This window comes from Crocodylus siamensis, chromosome 1, assembly GCF_052110815.1.
Source record: "Crocodylus siamensis isolate JL-2025a chromosome 1, ASM5211081v1, whole genome shotgun sequence".
Taxonomy (NCBI): Eukaryota; Metazoa; Chordata; order Crocodylia; family Crocodylidae; genus Crocodylus; species Crocodylus siamensis.
In genome coordinates, this window is record NC_143395.1 from 222,864,516 (window position 1) to 222,877,696 (window position 13,181).

The 13,181-nt window shown below is 41.1% G+C and overlaps 1 protein-coding gene across 1 annotated transcript; it reads right to left on the reverse strand.

Annotated features, from left to right (window-relative positions):
* Positions 1 to 1,680: 1,680 nt before the first annotated feature.
* On the reverse strand, positions 1,681 to 11,591 carry ABHD10 (abhydrolase domain containing 10, depalmitoylase). Its single transcript, XM_090057814.1, has 5 exons — positions 11,393 to 11,591; positions 8,131 to 8,314; positions 6,597 to 6,708; positions 5,622 to 5,759; positions 1,681 to 4,700 (listed from the first exon to the last, which is right to left on the reverse strand). The coding sequence occupies exons 1-5, from the start codon at positions 11,574 to 11,576 to the stop codon at positions 4,359 to 4,361; spliced, it is 960 nt and encodes a 319-aa protein (XP_089913940.1). The 5' UTR covers positions 11,577 to 11,591; the 3' UTR covers positions 1,681 to 4,358.
* Between the last annotated feature and the right edge of the window lie 1,590 nt (positions 11,592 to 13,181).

Below are 13,181 nucleotides of genomic sequence, written 5' to 3' on the forward strand. Positions count from 1 at the left end.
TGGATGAGCTAAAGAAACCTAATCAAACCTACCACAAGGCTAGGGAGGTTTGGCGGCAGCAGGGGGGCACAGGGATGGATATATTATATTAATACCAGGAAGCTAAAAAGAGATATGTAAGCCAAAACAGAAGCAAAGGATAAGTGGTCTCCTAACAGTCTGAAGAGAAACCAAATTTCAGATCAGACAAATCTGTATCCAATTTTAGCATTTTTTCAAAAAAATAAAATTAGTGTATAATTCCAAATGCCCCATAAAGCTTTAAGAAAATACTTGTTACCTGAATACTTGAAAGCCACTAGATTTTTAAGGCTTTTCACTTGCAAACAGCAAGGTCAAACACAGCCCATATTGATTTCTGCTATAAGTAGGTAACGTGATGCCATCTTTTTGGTTTCAGTCCATGTCTCATCTGGTGTACACATTACAAAAAGCTCACCAACACTATCAACAGTAATTGGTTAACTTTGCTGGTAAGTCAAAGAAGGAAGATCAAGGATTGAACAAATAATTAATTTGGTTTTGATACGAGACAGATGCACTAAAATGTCAGTGATGTATTAACCAGTACCAATTAAACAACTAAGGAAACTTTAGAAACCTCCAAACTTAAGGTGGCAATTACTGCTGGTGAAAATGTGATAACCAAGTACTTGCCTTGACTATTATAGTTGAAACTGAACAAGGAATTTCAGATAAGTTCATTGGTTGCACCTTGTATGTTAAAGAAATACATATGCTACATGCTCAGAAGTTATTACCTATAGTGGGCAATGAATTGGAAAACTAGTTTTAAAAAAAAGGAACAAAACAAAGCACAGGAACGAAACAAAGCACGTGCAAAACACTTGATACAGGATTATAAGAATTTAGATATTCAGACCATAAAAAATGGCTAAAATGTTTTTTTTAGGTATGTAACGCACATTATTGTAAACACACAGCTTTTCTCCTACAAAAGCAGAATTTATTCATAGGAAAGGTAGCATTTAAAACTGATTGTCTACATGATTGTAAAGGAAAAGAGAAGACAGATGCCATTGGCAAATATCCCAAGAGATTCAAAGGCTTTAGTGAATGAGACTGGAATCACACCAGAATATGCGAATATTAATTTATCTAGTGACTAGTGTGACTTCCTAAGAAAGGACTCGGCCAAGCAGATAGCCTGGAAAAAAAACCTACACACAGAGACATTATTATTTAGTAGGTTGTAAATCTCTCCAGTCTCAGGGGCCCTAGAGCAGGAAGGCTGAGTATACAATAATCATTCTTCCCTCAGGTTTCCCAACATTACTATCAGTGATGCAAATCTAGCATCAGTAAAGAAAACATAAACAAGGCAATGGGTTAGGGCCTGTTTTCTTACATCATCCAACCCAATTTGAACCTGTTTCCTCTAAACTTGGTTAAAAACACAGGGAAATACCATTACTACCATAGGAAAAGTCTATTTAACAATTACTTTGAGAGACAAATTCAGTTTGGCACTTGAGAAAAATGCTGCAAGTCCAGCCAGGAACCCTACAAATTTTTGTATTGTATTAAGAAAAGGTTACTGAAGAATCTGCTTTCCAAGCCAAACCATTCAGAAGGTATTGTACATGCAAGCCCCCTACATCCTATTATTTCTACTCACACCACATCCTCCTGTATATAAAAAAAAAATCACTTGAAGCATTTACTGACACAACAGTACTTTATTAGTGACAGCTGACAGTTAACAACAGACTGTTTCAGTGGAAAGTAGAGTTGAACATTTTAAAGAAAGGAATGTTTCAGTGGCAGGTAAAGTTGAACATGTTTCCATTATACAATTAGACTAGGCATACTTCTAATGGACATTTTCTCTTCCCTACCTTATCAGAATGGCTACAAATGGAAGGTTAAAGGGACGTGTTTAAAAAAAGTCTCACATTTCTTGTCCTACTCCTCACATATTAGTCTCCAAAGATTTAAGTGTAATTGGGGTCCATCTGTTTCAGTCTGTTGCTATGTTTTTGGCAAGAATTGTGCAGTCCTTCTGATGTAGAAAAAAGAAAAAGTGAAAGAACCTGAGGAGAGAGCTTTATTAAGCATACAACTACAAAAGTTGTCCAAGATGTATCAAGGGCAGAATATTGTTTTCAAATCAGGTTGATTTGGTTGAGTCACTTTAAACTCTTCAGGAAAGAAACTTCACAACCAACTTCCATATTTCAAATACTAGAAACAACAATATAAGACAAAAATAATTTTCTGAATAAAGTGCCAATTTTCACCAGAAGATGCCAGAAAAAAGTGAATGCATACACCCTTATCCCCCCAACTTTCACTCAAAGTGTAGATGAATGGTCAACTTTTAGAGGTTGTCCTACTGAAGGGACTGTATATACTGCATGCATGAAAAATGCTAAAAGTACTACTTAGAAGACAGGATTCCTGAAATGTTCTTACTCATAAATAGACATTTCTTATTTCAACCTCTTAATTTGATTAAAAGGAACAAGTTATGAAAGTCAGGAGACCAGGATTTAAATTGTAAACTGTATCCTTGCTTCCTCTGAATTTACAGTCATCTGTTTTCTCTTTCCAGCTGGGCTGTGCAAGTGGCAAGTTATGGCCTCTTGTTCGCAGTGATGAAATAGATACACAAAACAGTAAACAACAACAACAACAACAACAAAAAACCACTTTGTGTTTCTGTCAGTGTTAATACCAAGGTAATTTACTAAAACACTATCAAGTTTTAACAGACTTGAGATTCTCTTGGCATATGGTAGCCCTAGTGGCTTTAGTGTTTATTTAGTAATCCTGAAGTAATTTATTAACTGAAAATTAAATTCAATTTTTTGAATTTTTGGTCACAAATTATTTTTCTAATTAAACAGTAACAGTGCATGTTTTCAGTTATTCTAGCCTCTTACTTAAATTAGCTCATCTGACATTTCATAGCACATATATTTTATTTCTAGAGAAATAATCTACCTGACAAACATTCATAATTTAACCCACAGGTGAGCCACCTACTGATTTATATGCTTTACATGCAACTTCGTTTCAGCTCTGCACTGTTCATATTTGAATACATCATGTTTCGTTTATAAAGCAGATTTAGTTCCTAATGTACAGAAATATTCAAGTCCAGTATTAGAGCAAGTACTGGAGGCCAAATCCTTCCTTGTGCTCTCTCCAAGCATGCACGCCAAATTATTATACATTGTAATGCATAACTGGGGAAAGCAAAGCCAAAAAGCATAACACTGACAAAAAAAACTTTGGCTTTGTTTTAACACTGCTTAAGTAAGCAGTTTAACAAACAGGAAGCTGTGTAGAGTTGTCTCATGAAATAACTAAAGTTATAATTTGAACTGAGTAGATATTATTCCCTAGAGACAACAGCAACAAAAAAAACCACAATCAGAAAATGCAATTTTTCAACAGCATTAGTGTGTGCATTCAATTTTATGCATGATGTTGGGAACAAGCATTGGTCTATTCACTTCATTTCTGTCTCAAAATGAAAAACTAACAAAAGCAGAAATACCATGAGTTTCAGTCCTGTATGTTGTGCAGAATGTTAGGGCAGAGCTAGCTATCCATAAGTCATAATAGTTGTGCAATTCTTATCCAAGTGGTGCATCAGGGCTATGATGATTAAGTAGTATAACACCACAAAGTCCAACTTGCTCATCATATTACATCCCAGGCACAAATGACACCAAGAGCATTATTTTGTTAATCAGGGCTTTTCTTTTTCTTTTCTGTTTAATAAGCAGCAACAAAAAAAAAAAAAATACCACCTTATATTTGAAGCTTGTTTTTTTTTTTATTCTGCTTCATGTTGACTCATTCTATATTCAAAAGACACAAATCTCATTAAACATTTCAGCTGTATTTTTTTAAATGAGCCAAAAAACTTACATAAGCTTTAAGATCTCAAATAAGAATGTTACAGCACGAAGCACAATATTTGAAGTGTGAGAAGTAAACGTAAAAATAACTTGTACAGGTCAAATAGTAGAAAAATAAGCATTGGCACAAATCTAAGAAAGGTAAAGATATTTCAGTACAAAATAGTGTAGGAAACTTGTCAAAAAAAGTCACAGATCTGAGGTGGGGGAGAAGTTTCCAAACAAACAGCAGCAGTGTCTTCACATTTTCTACTATCTGTGCAAATGCAGCATTGAGAAAATACCTTTTTTTTTTTTTAAACAAAACAAAGGTAAATGAAACAGCAGTTAAAGCTTCAGTTCCTTTTGTTCATAGCATCTGCACCTTTCCTGATTCAGCAGTGTCTCACTGCCATTAAAGACATTTTCAGTTACCACAGAAGAGAGCCATGTGTGCTTCATCACACATTTGTTTTACCATGCAACTCACACTGAGTGTGACAGCTTATCAATCAAATCATCAACAGTGTACACAAGAAGCTTTGTGTCATCTTTCTCTTTCATCCGGTGTTGGCCAGCTTTGCGGAGGATAATATCAACATCTTTGCTCAGGACCCGGTCAGCAACCTGCATGGAAATATGCCAAGGAACATCTTCATCCTTCATGCCATGGATAAGCCTTACAGGGCAAGTTATGGGAATAGGACTAGCTAAGAGACGATGGTTTTCTGCTTCTTTAATGAAATCATATGTCAAACAATAAAAGCCCTCTTTATTATGTTTTGTTGGCAGCTTCCATTCACCTTTTTCTTCTACTTCTTTTTTTACCTATTGGAAAAAAAGAGAAAGTCAAAAAATAAATCAAGAGAAATATTCTTTTGAAATTTGATATTATAGTGGGCTTCAAAAAAAATAGATCATGTGAAATCAGGGCTGGAAAGGACCTTGTGAGGTTGTCTAGGCCCTGGCTCAAAATAGGCTTATCGCTGACTATACCATCCTAGCCAAGTGTCTGCCCAACCTGCTCTTGAAAAATTGCCAAGGATAGAGATCCCACAATTTCTCTAGGCGACTTGCTCCAATGGTTAACCACACTCATGATCAGAAAGTTCCTCCTAAACCCCAACCTACACCTCCTTTGCAGCAGCAATAAAACATGGGTCTCTCAGCCACAAACAAGCCTGAAACATCTACACAATTGGTTTTAGTCATGCCACAGAGACTCAAACATGAGTGTCTTCCAATGAACAGCCTTCTTGGCCTTTAACCTAATACTTACAATAGGTCTTTCCCATCTGGCAGAAATTGCTAGTAAACTTCTGCCAAGTTACTTCAGTCAGATTCTTCCTAATCTCTCCTTGTCTACATAACAAGCAAAACTTGAAAAAAACACTGTGATTGTAGGTATACGGTGGCCACTCGTGTTCTTTATGATGACAAGACTAATCTCACCACATTGTTCTATCAGTTGTCTTGTACTTTGATTATAAACCATTGGGGCAGGGACTACTCATTGTTTTGCTTACCTAGCAAGCTAACAACAGGGCCCTGAGTTGTGATGAGCTTTTAGGCACTAGAACTACCTAAAAGTACAAGTTTTAGCTAGTCCTGACAATTCCCTTAAAGAAATAAAGGATTTTGCCTACCATTGATTTAGTTTAGCCACATTTATAATTCTTTCATAGAAAAGAACTTCAAACAAATGTAAACAAAATTAAAAAGGAAAAAAAGCTAACCATGAGCATTTACCTCAACAGGAAGCTGGTTAAAAGTTGTTATGACATAGTCTGCAGCTACAGCTACTCCAACTAAAGCAGCTACTTTTTCAGGACGCGCTATTGCAGCATGAAGCATCAGCCATCCACCCAAGCTGGATCCCACGAGAATCTTAAGAAGAGGAAAAAAAAAGAAATTAAAGTGATTCTTCTATTTAAAATAAAAAATCCTTCTGCTTTGTTTTGCAAAGCCTTAGGTACAATTTTGTATAGCTACTTAAACCTGTCCTAATCCTGCTGTCCTTACCCAGGCAGAACTGCAGTCATTGCCAGTAGGAATTTTGCCTGAGTAAGTACTACAGGTTCTGGCAGTTTACTGTTCTTTTGTTTGGCATGGAAGGTTACTGCTCTCAGACTGAACCACTGCACACAAAATGAAAACTGAAATATAGTTCAGCATCAAGTACATTTCTGACATTCATTCTGACAAGAATTTTGCATTATAAATGGTTTAATAAAATAGCAACGATTAATAAATATTTCATACAAAAAAGCTTTCATTGAATTACATCAGTTTTTCTAGTCTCTACATACTGAGCTATTTTTCAAGTAGCTTACTGTAATTCCCACTCCTGCAAACGTAAAATATCCATACCCGAAGGGGCTTACTACTAAGGCATCTAAGTTGCAAACACCTTAATACTGACCTCTTGGCTTTATTTTCTTAGCAACTTTTTTTTAAAATCCACCACATTTTATTTTCCTGCCGCATGCTTCTTTGGTATATCCACAGATATTAGTAGTTTGCTTATCAGCATCTACATACTTGGGAGAGCTTAGCCGGTAAATTTTACCCAAGATGAATCAGACTGAAAGTTGTAAGTTTTGTTCTGTTTTTCCTTTAAGTAGCAGCAGCAACCATTTGAACCATTAAACTGAATATCTGGCTGTTGCTTTTATTTAGAAAGAGAGTTCATGCAATATATTTTAAAATAAATTAAAGAGTAACCTGTGGTCCCTCTGTGAGTTCATCCAGTACTGACAGAACATCTTTTCTCCACTTCCCAATTGTACATTCCTTAAGATTACCATCTGAGCTTCCACATCCTGTATAGTCAAACCTGCAGAGTAACAATCAAAATAAAAGTATATAATATTGGTTAAAACAACGCATTTCATTAACCAAAAAACCCAAAACAAACACTGCTAAATAGTGTGTTCTTAAGACCATCTCTAATATTACAGAGTTTTCCAGGAATGATTAAGAAAGAAAGTGAGCATCTACTTAAACATGCTTTCATATTCATTAAATGGGTGATGCAGAACTCCCATGTAGATCCAGAAATCTGATATTCAGCTTTAACCCAGGCACATAGACAGTACTTTCCCCAGAAGAGAAGTGGAAGATGCACAACGTACCCAAGACTTAATGTCTGCTTCTGGTACTAACTGACTGCTAAACATGTTTGCCATAACTAAAAATTTTACCATATAATCTAAGATTTAACAAGTTCTTTACATTATCAAACTAATTTAATTGAGGTGAGGTACATTCCTTTATCTCACCCAATATAAATTACACAGCTTTCCTATGATGCAGCGCTTCTATCGAAAGAACACAATTAACAATAATTGCAGAGCTCAAACTTGATTGCTGTGGCTTAATGGACAAGTTCAGAGGCATGTGGGAGTAGTTTACCTAAACAGTGAAGCTTGCAAGCTTGGATTTTATGCACGCAAAAAATCTAGCTCAGGGACATCAAACATAAGGCCTGCAGACTGGCTGCAGCCCACGGAGCTCTATATGGGCCACTGGGATATTGGTGGGTCACTAGAAGTTAGGGGATGCATTCAAGGGGAGTAGACTGCCTTGAGCTCTGGTGCACGTGATGGCAGAGGCCAGGAGGAGCAAAGATTGATACAGCCCCGCTTGCTCTCTGGTCACTTTGTCTAACAGCACTGCTGCCTCCTGGGCATTCTCCTATGCTGGCCCTGCCGCCACCACCACATGCCCCAGGTCAGAGCCAGAGCTCATGTGTACCTTGTGCCAGAGGTGCCACAGCCTGATCTGCCACTGCATGCTCCAGGTTGGATCTGACCAGCAAAGAGCTCCACAGTTTGGACCTGGCCCATGGCCCAGGGCAATTTTGACACCCCTGTTTTAGTTAATACCCAACTTACTAACCATAATAGAAATGGAGACCTTAAATTTTAAACATTTCCTTTCCTATGCTGATATCAAATTTCATGCAATACTACACAGGTTACAAAATGAATGACTATCACTTGAATCTTACACATATCACAATAGATTTTACTAATTTAATGCAGTCTCCATATAGGAAGAGTGCCCAAATCTCAAAAATATATTATGACACTAGGACAAGAAGGGGCTTTTTCGTTTTGTTTTGTTGCTATACTGCACACTGGTTTTGCATTTTGGCAAATTATTATCTTATGCCTTTCTTTCTATAGAACTTCTTAGTTCCAAACATCATAATGTTAATCATGTTTGTTTCTCTACACAATTTTCTTGATCGTACCTTACGTAGGCATGACCTAGAGATTTGCAGAATTCCTCAAGTGCAATTGCTTTGTGACCATTCATATTTGAATTAAGACCTGGGAGAAAAACAACACCTGGGTTCTTGCCTTTTAGCTTATGGTAAGCTAGATTTGGACGATCAGGTCGAGTAAGGAAACTGACTGATGACTTCAGTCTGCAAACTAAATAAGAGACACACACTTAGTGACACATTTTATAAATTAGATCCCTTACAGAAACTAACATTTTATAATATAGTTTGGCTTCAAACTGCTAGCCTTAGAATTAATTTGAAAAACACAGTGTTAAAGCCCGAGTAAAGTATTCAATCACAGCATCATTAGCAGTGATTCCCAATACTATCAGTTAAAAGGATTCTAAGCCTTGAGGCATCACAATTTATAAGTGATATTCAATCCTTAGATGCAGGGGTAGCAGTGGACATAGTCTACCTGAACTTCTGGAAGGCCTTCGACACCACCTCTCACACCATTCTCATTAAAAAAACTGGGGGACCGCGGTGTCGACACCTACACAGTCCTATGGGTTGCACCCAGAGTGGTGGTGGTGGATGGGTCATTTTCGACTTGGAGGGATGTGGGCAGTGGGGTTCTGCAGGGCTCAGTCCCACGCTGTTCAACATCTTCATCGGCAACTTGGATGAGGGGGTAAAAAGCACCCTGTTCAAATTTGCTGATGACACTAAGATGTGGGCACGTTAGAAGGGAGGAACAGGCTGCAATCGGACCTAGGCAGGTTAAAGGGGTGGGTGGATGAGAACAGGATGGGTTTCAATGCTGACAGGTGCAAGGTGCTGCACCTGGGGAGGAAGAACCAGCACCATACCTACAGGCTGGGGAACTTCCTGCTCGTCAGTGCAGAGGCAGAAAAGGATGAACATGGGCCGGCAGTCAGGAAGGCCAACCATACCTTGTCATGCATCCACAGATGCATCTCGAGCAGGTCCAAGGAGGTGATTCTCCCCCTCTATGCGGCACTGGTCAGGTCGCGGCTGGAGTACTGCATCCAGTTCTGGGCACCGCACTTCAAAAGGGATGTGGACAGCATGGAGAGGGTCCAGAGGAGGGACACTCGCATGATCAGGGGCAGCAGGGCAGGCCCTACGAGGAGAGGCTATGGGACCTGAACCTGTTCAGCCTCCACAAGAGAAGGCTGAGGGGGGATCTAGTGGCCTGTTACAAACTGGTTAGAGGGGACCAGCAGGCACTGGGGGAGTCCCTGTTCCCCCGAGCACTCCTAGGAGTGACCAGGAATAAGCTGGCAGAGGGTAGATTCAGATTAGACATCAAGAGGCGCTACTTCACAGTCAGGGCAGCTAGGATCTGGAACCAACTTCCATCCAAGGTGCTGGCTCCTACCCCTGGGGGTCTTTAAGAGGAGGCTAGAGGAACACCTTGCTGGGGGTCGCTTGACCCCAGTACTGTTTCCTGCCATGGCATGCTCAGGTCCCTTCTGACCCTAGAAACTATGAAAGTCATAAAATACCAACAATTTAAAACAGTTCACTCAGAGGTTAAAAATATGGTCAACTAAGTTGTATAGATAGCTTTCACTGATTTGACTAGAGCCTTTGATTCAATGAATAGAAAGGCCCTACAGAAGTTCCTGATGAGACTTAGATACCCACCAAAATTTTGTTACCATCATTATACTTCTTCACAACCTGAGAGCAACAGTCCTGAGCAATGGCTTAGAAACAGACCCCTTCACTGTTACAACTGGAGTCAAGCAAGGAGGTGCAATTGCACCAACAATTCTTTCCCATCCATCTCAAAGATATTCCACAGATAGCTGATAAACTTCCATTTGGTGTCAATACCCAGTATTACATGGATAAGAATTTCTTTAACATGAACCAGTTATGTCCCAAACACAAAATAATAAAACCTCCATTACTGATCTACAAGATGCTAATGATTGTATTATGTGTGCCCACTCAATTGAAGAGCTCCAGGTCACTCTTGACTGTTTCTGTGAAGCATGTGAAATACTTGGACTCACCATCAGTTTTATGAAAGCCAAGATCTTTTACCAACCCAGCCTAAACTGGCCAACTGCTCCTCCATACACAATAATTAGCGAACAATCCTTGGAAAACACTGAGCATTCCCCTACCTGGGTAGTCACTTTCCCCCAAAAAATAGACCATGACATTAAATACTGGATCAAATCTGCCAGTACTACCATATCTAAAAATCACATGTTCAATGATCGTGACATCAGGACCCACACCAAACTTATCTACCAGGCTGTTGTCCTTCCTACCCTGTTGCCTGGGTGTGAAACTTGGATGAGAAAATTGGGTACACTTGAAAGCCTTGGAATGTTACCAGAAGCAAAGTCTATAGAAAATGGCCCACAAGCTGGAAGTACAGAAGGATGATGCCAGCATTTGGACTCAAGCAATCACCACTAGTATCAAAGCCATGTTTTATATGGCACCAGCTCTGTTAAATAGGACATGTCTTAGGTGCCTGATAACCCGATCCCAAACAAAACAGGTCCTATACTCTCAACTCATTGATGGTCACTGCCTTGGAGGTGGGCGAAAGAAGAGATTTAAGAACACCTTAAGGCTAACCTGACAAAAGGCAATATTAATACCAATACCTGGAAGACTTGTCTTGTCATACAGCATGGTGCCATCAAAGAAGATTCATCAGTTATTTCAAGCAAACTTACCTTACTTCAAGACTTCAAACAAAAGGTAAGGAATTTTTTTTACACCTACGCAGAGCACATGGGACATTACCTGAGCTAAGCCACCTAAACACGTTAAAGACACATTTTAACTAAGTTCCTCTGTACAAGCAGGTTTTGATAACCTGAACACACGCTCTTATCCGGGTACTAGACACCTCCAGGATTTCTGCGACAGGCACAAAACTGACAACCAGTTCAATCTGAGCATCTTGCTTTGCAGCAAAACCCAGACCCCTCAGCTAGATCAAAAGCACCCCCCCACACACACACACACTCAGGCCGCAGGGAACAGAGAGCCCTGAGCAGCGCACGCACCGCTGCCACCGGCTACCAGACGACTAAGGGGGCCTGCAGCGCACGGGCTGCGTGCGCACAGGACCCCCCGTCCCTGTCGGGAACATCTGCACAGGGGTCCGGGAACCTCAAGACGAGCACATGGGAGACCTACCCCGCCCCGCCTACACCAAGACCCGCCGCTATCCCCACTCCACCACTCACCCCGCACATCCCACGAGCCAGCCCCGGCTTCCGGGCACCAGCGCACCGCCTGTCGCCACAGCGTCCGCGCCGCCGCCATCTCACCGCCCCGCCCTCCGGCACTGCCAGCTGCGCATGCGCCCCAGCGAGCGCTTCTTTCCTCCCCGTTTCCGCATGCGTTCTGAACCCCAGAACAGCCCGGAGATAAGGCGGGGCGGGAGGGAAAGGGAGAAAAACGCGCATGCGCAGGGGTATTGGCTGGTTCGCTCATGCGCCAGAAGCCTGATGCGCGTGCGCACCGAGCTGCTTTGCCCCGGCCTGAGAGGGTGGGAGGGCGGTAGAGCGTGGGCTCTGTGCCTGCGCGGCACATTGGCTGGTTGGCTCAGGCGCCTCCAACCGTTCTCAGGACGACTGGGTGCGCATGCGCTTGGAGTGTGATGTGCGTTGAAAGGTTGCGCATGCGTTTGGAGCTTCTGCGACCCTCCCCGCTCACTGCCCTAGGGCTCCTGCGGGGCGGGATGGGGGAACGATGAGTCGCAGTGATTGGTGGGAGCGGGGGGCGGTGCGGGAGCATGCAGGCGGGTGGTGCAGTCTGGGAAGCTGTAGGCAGGTCTTGGCCCCAGAGAAAGCTGCTTTTAGTTTTTTGTAGGAAAAACAAAAAACAGTTGCCTGTCTATAAAAAGTTGAAGAGCACTTACAGGGGTGTAGTAAGTAGCGCCCTTGGGGTAAGGACATAGGCAGGCAAGGTTCTTTGGGTGAATCCTGTATTTCTTACTAGACCGACTCAAATAGTTGGAAAAATTCTTTGCAAGGTTTCGGGTACAAATACCCCTTGACGCTTCCTCAATCTGATGAAGGACATTTGAACCTGAAAGCTTGCAAAGAAAGTTTTTTTCTAAGTGTTTGAGTTGGTTTAATAAATGATACCAGATTTACCCAGAGAACCTTGAGAAGCACTACACTAAATCATTGGGGCAGAAGCTTTCCTAAGCTGTGGCTCCCTTCAGCTGCCCTGGTTTAACCTGCCCTTCATGACCATTCTCATGGACAATTTGGGACCAGGCCAGCAAGTTACAGCTGGGGAACGCCTAGGTTGCCATGTGCCCTGTTTGAAATTGCCTCAACATTTGCATGGCTAGGTGACCCATGAGAGAAACCCAGAAAGATTTCAACCAGGAATCCCCAGTGCCCAAAACATTTTTCACCTGTTGCATGTCCCCCAGAAGTGGTTGCAAAGGAAGAACTACTTCGCCATTTTCCTGTAGTAAAAAAAAGAAGACAGCCAAGAACTGGCATTTTCCAAAGGGGTGCTTCAAGTCAAAAACAAGTTGTGAGCCACTGGGTTGGTCTTTTTGTCTCTCTTGTGTCTGTGTCATCTGCTATTTGCCAACTACTACTCAACTGCTGTATAAGGGTGAAGTTACTATCACGTAGAAAAAATGCTTTAAATTTCAGCCTTGACAAAGTTACAGATCATACATACTAAGGGCATGTGTTACTCTTCCTCCTTTTAGCTTCCCTTGGGTCTGTTATGGTTTCCTTGCCACCCTTTTTGTATAACATTCAGCCAAAGTAGTCCAGCAAGCAAAATGCAGCATGTTTACTATTTCATATAGCTACCTGATTTTGATCACAGTGAGGGTAGGGTCATTTATTTTTAAATTCACACTTGGGAGGCAAAAAACCTTAATACAATGAACAAGGACAAACCTTAGTTCAGTGAAAGTAGTTCATGAGACAATCTGATAGATAGATAGATTAGGCTGAGCCTGAACTGCAGGTCATCTCCTCCTGCCCTCATATTTTGTACCTGAAAAGATGCATCTACATGTTAATTGTTTTGTTGCT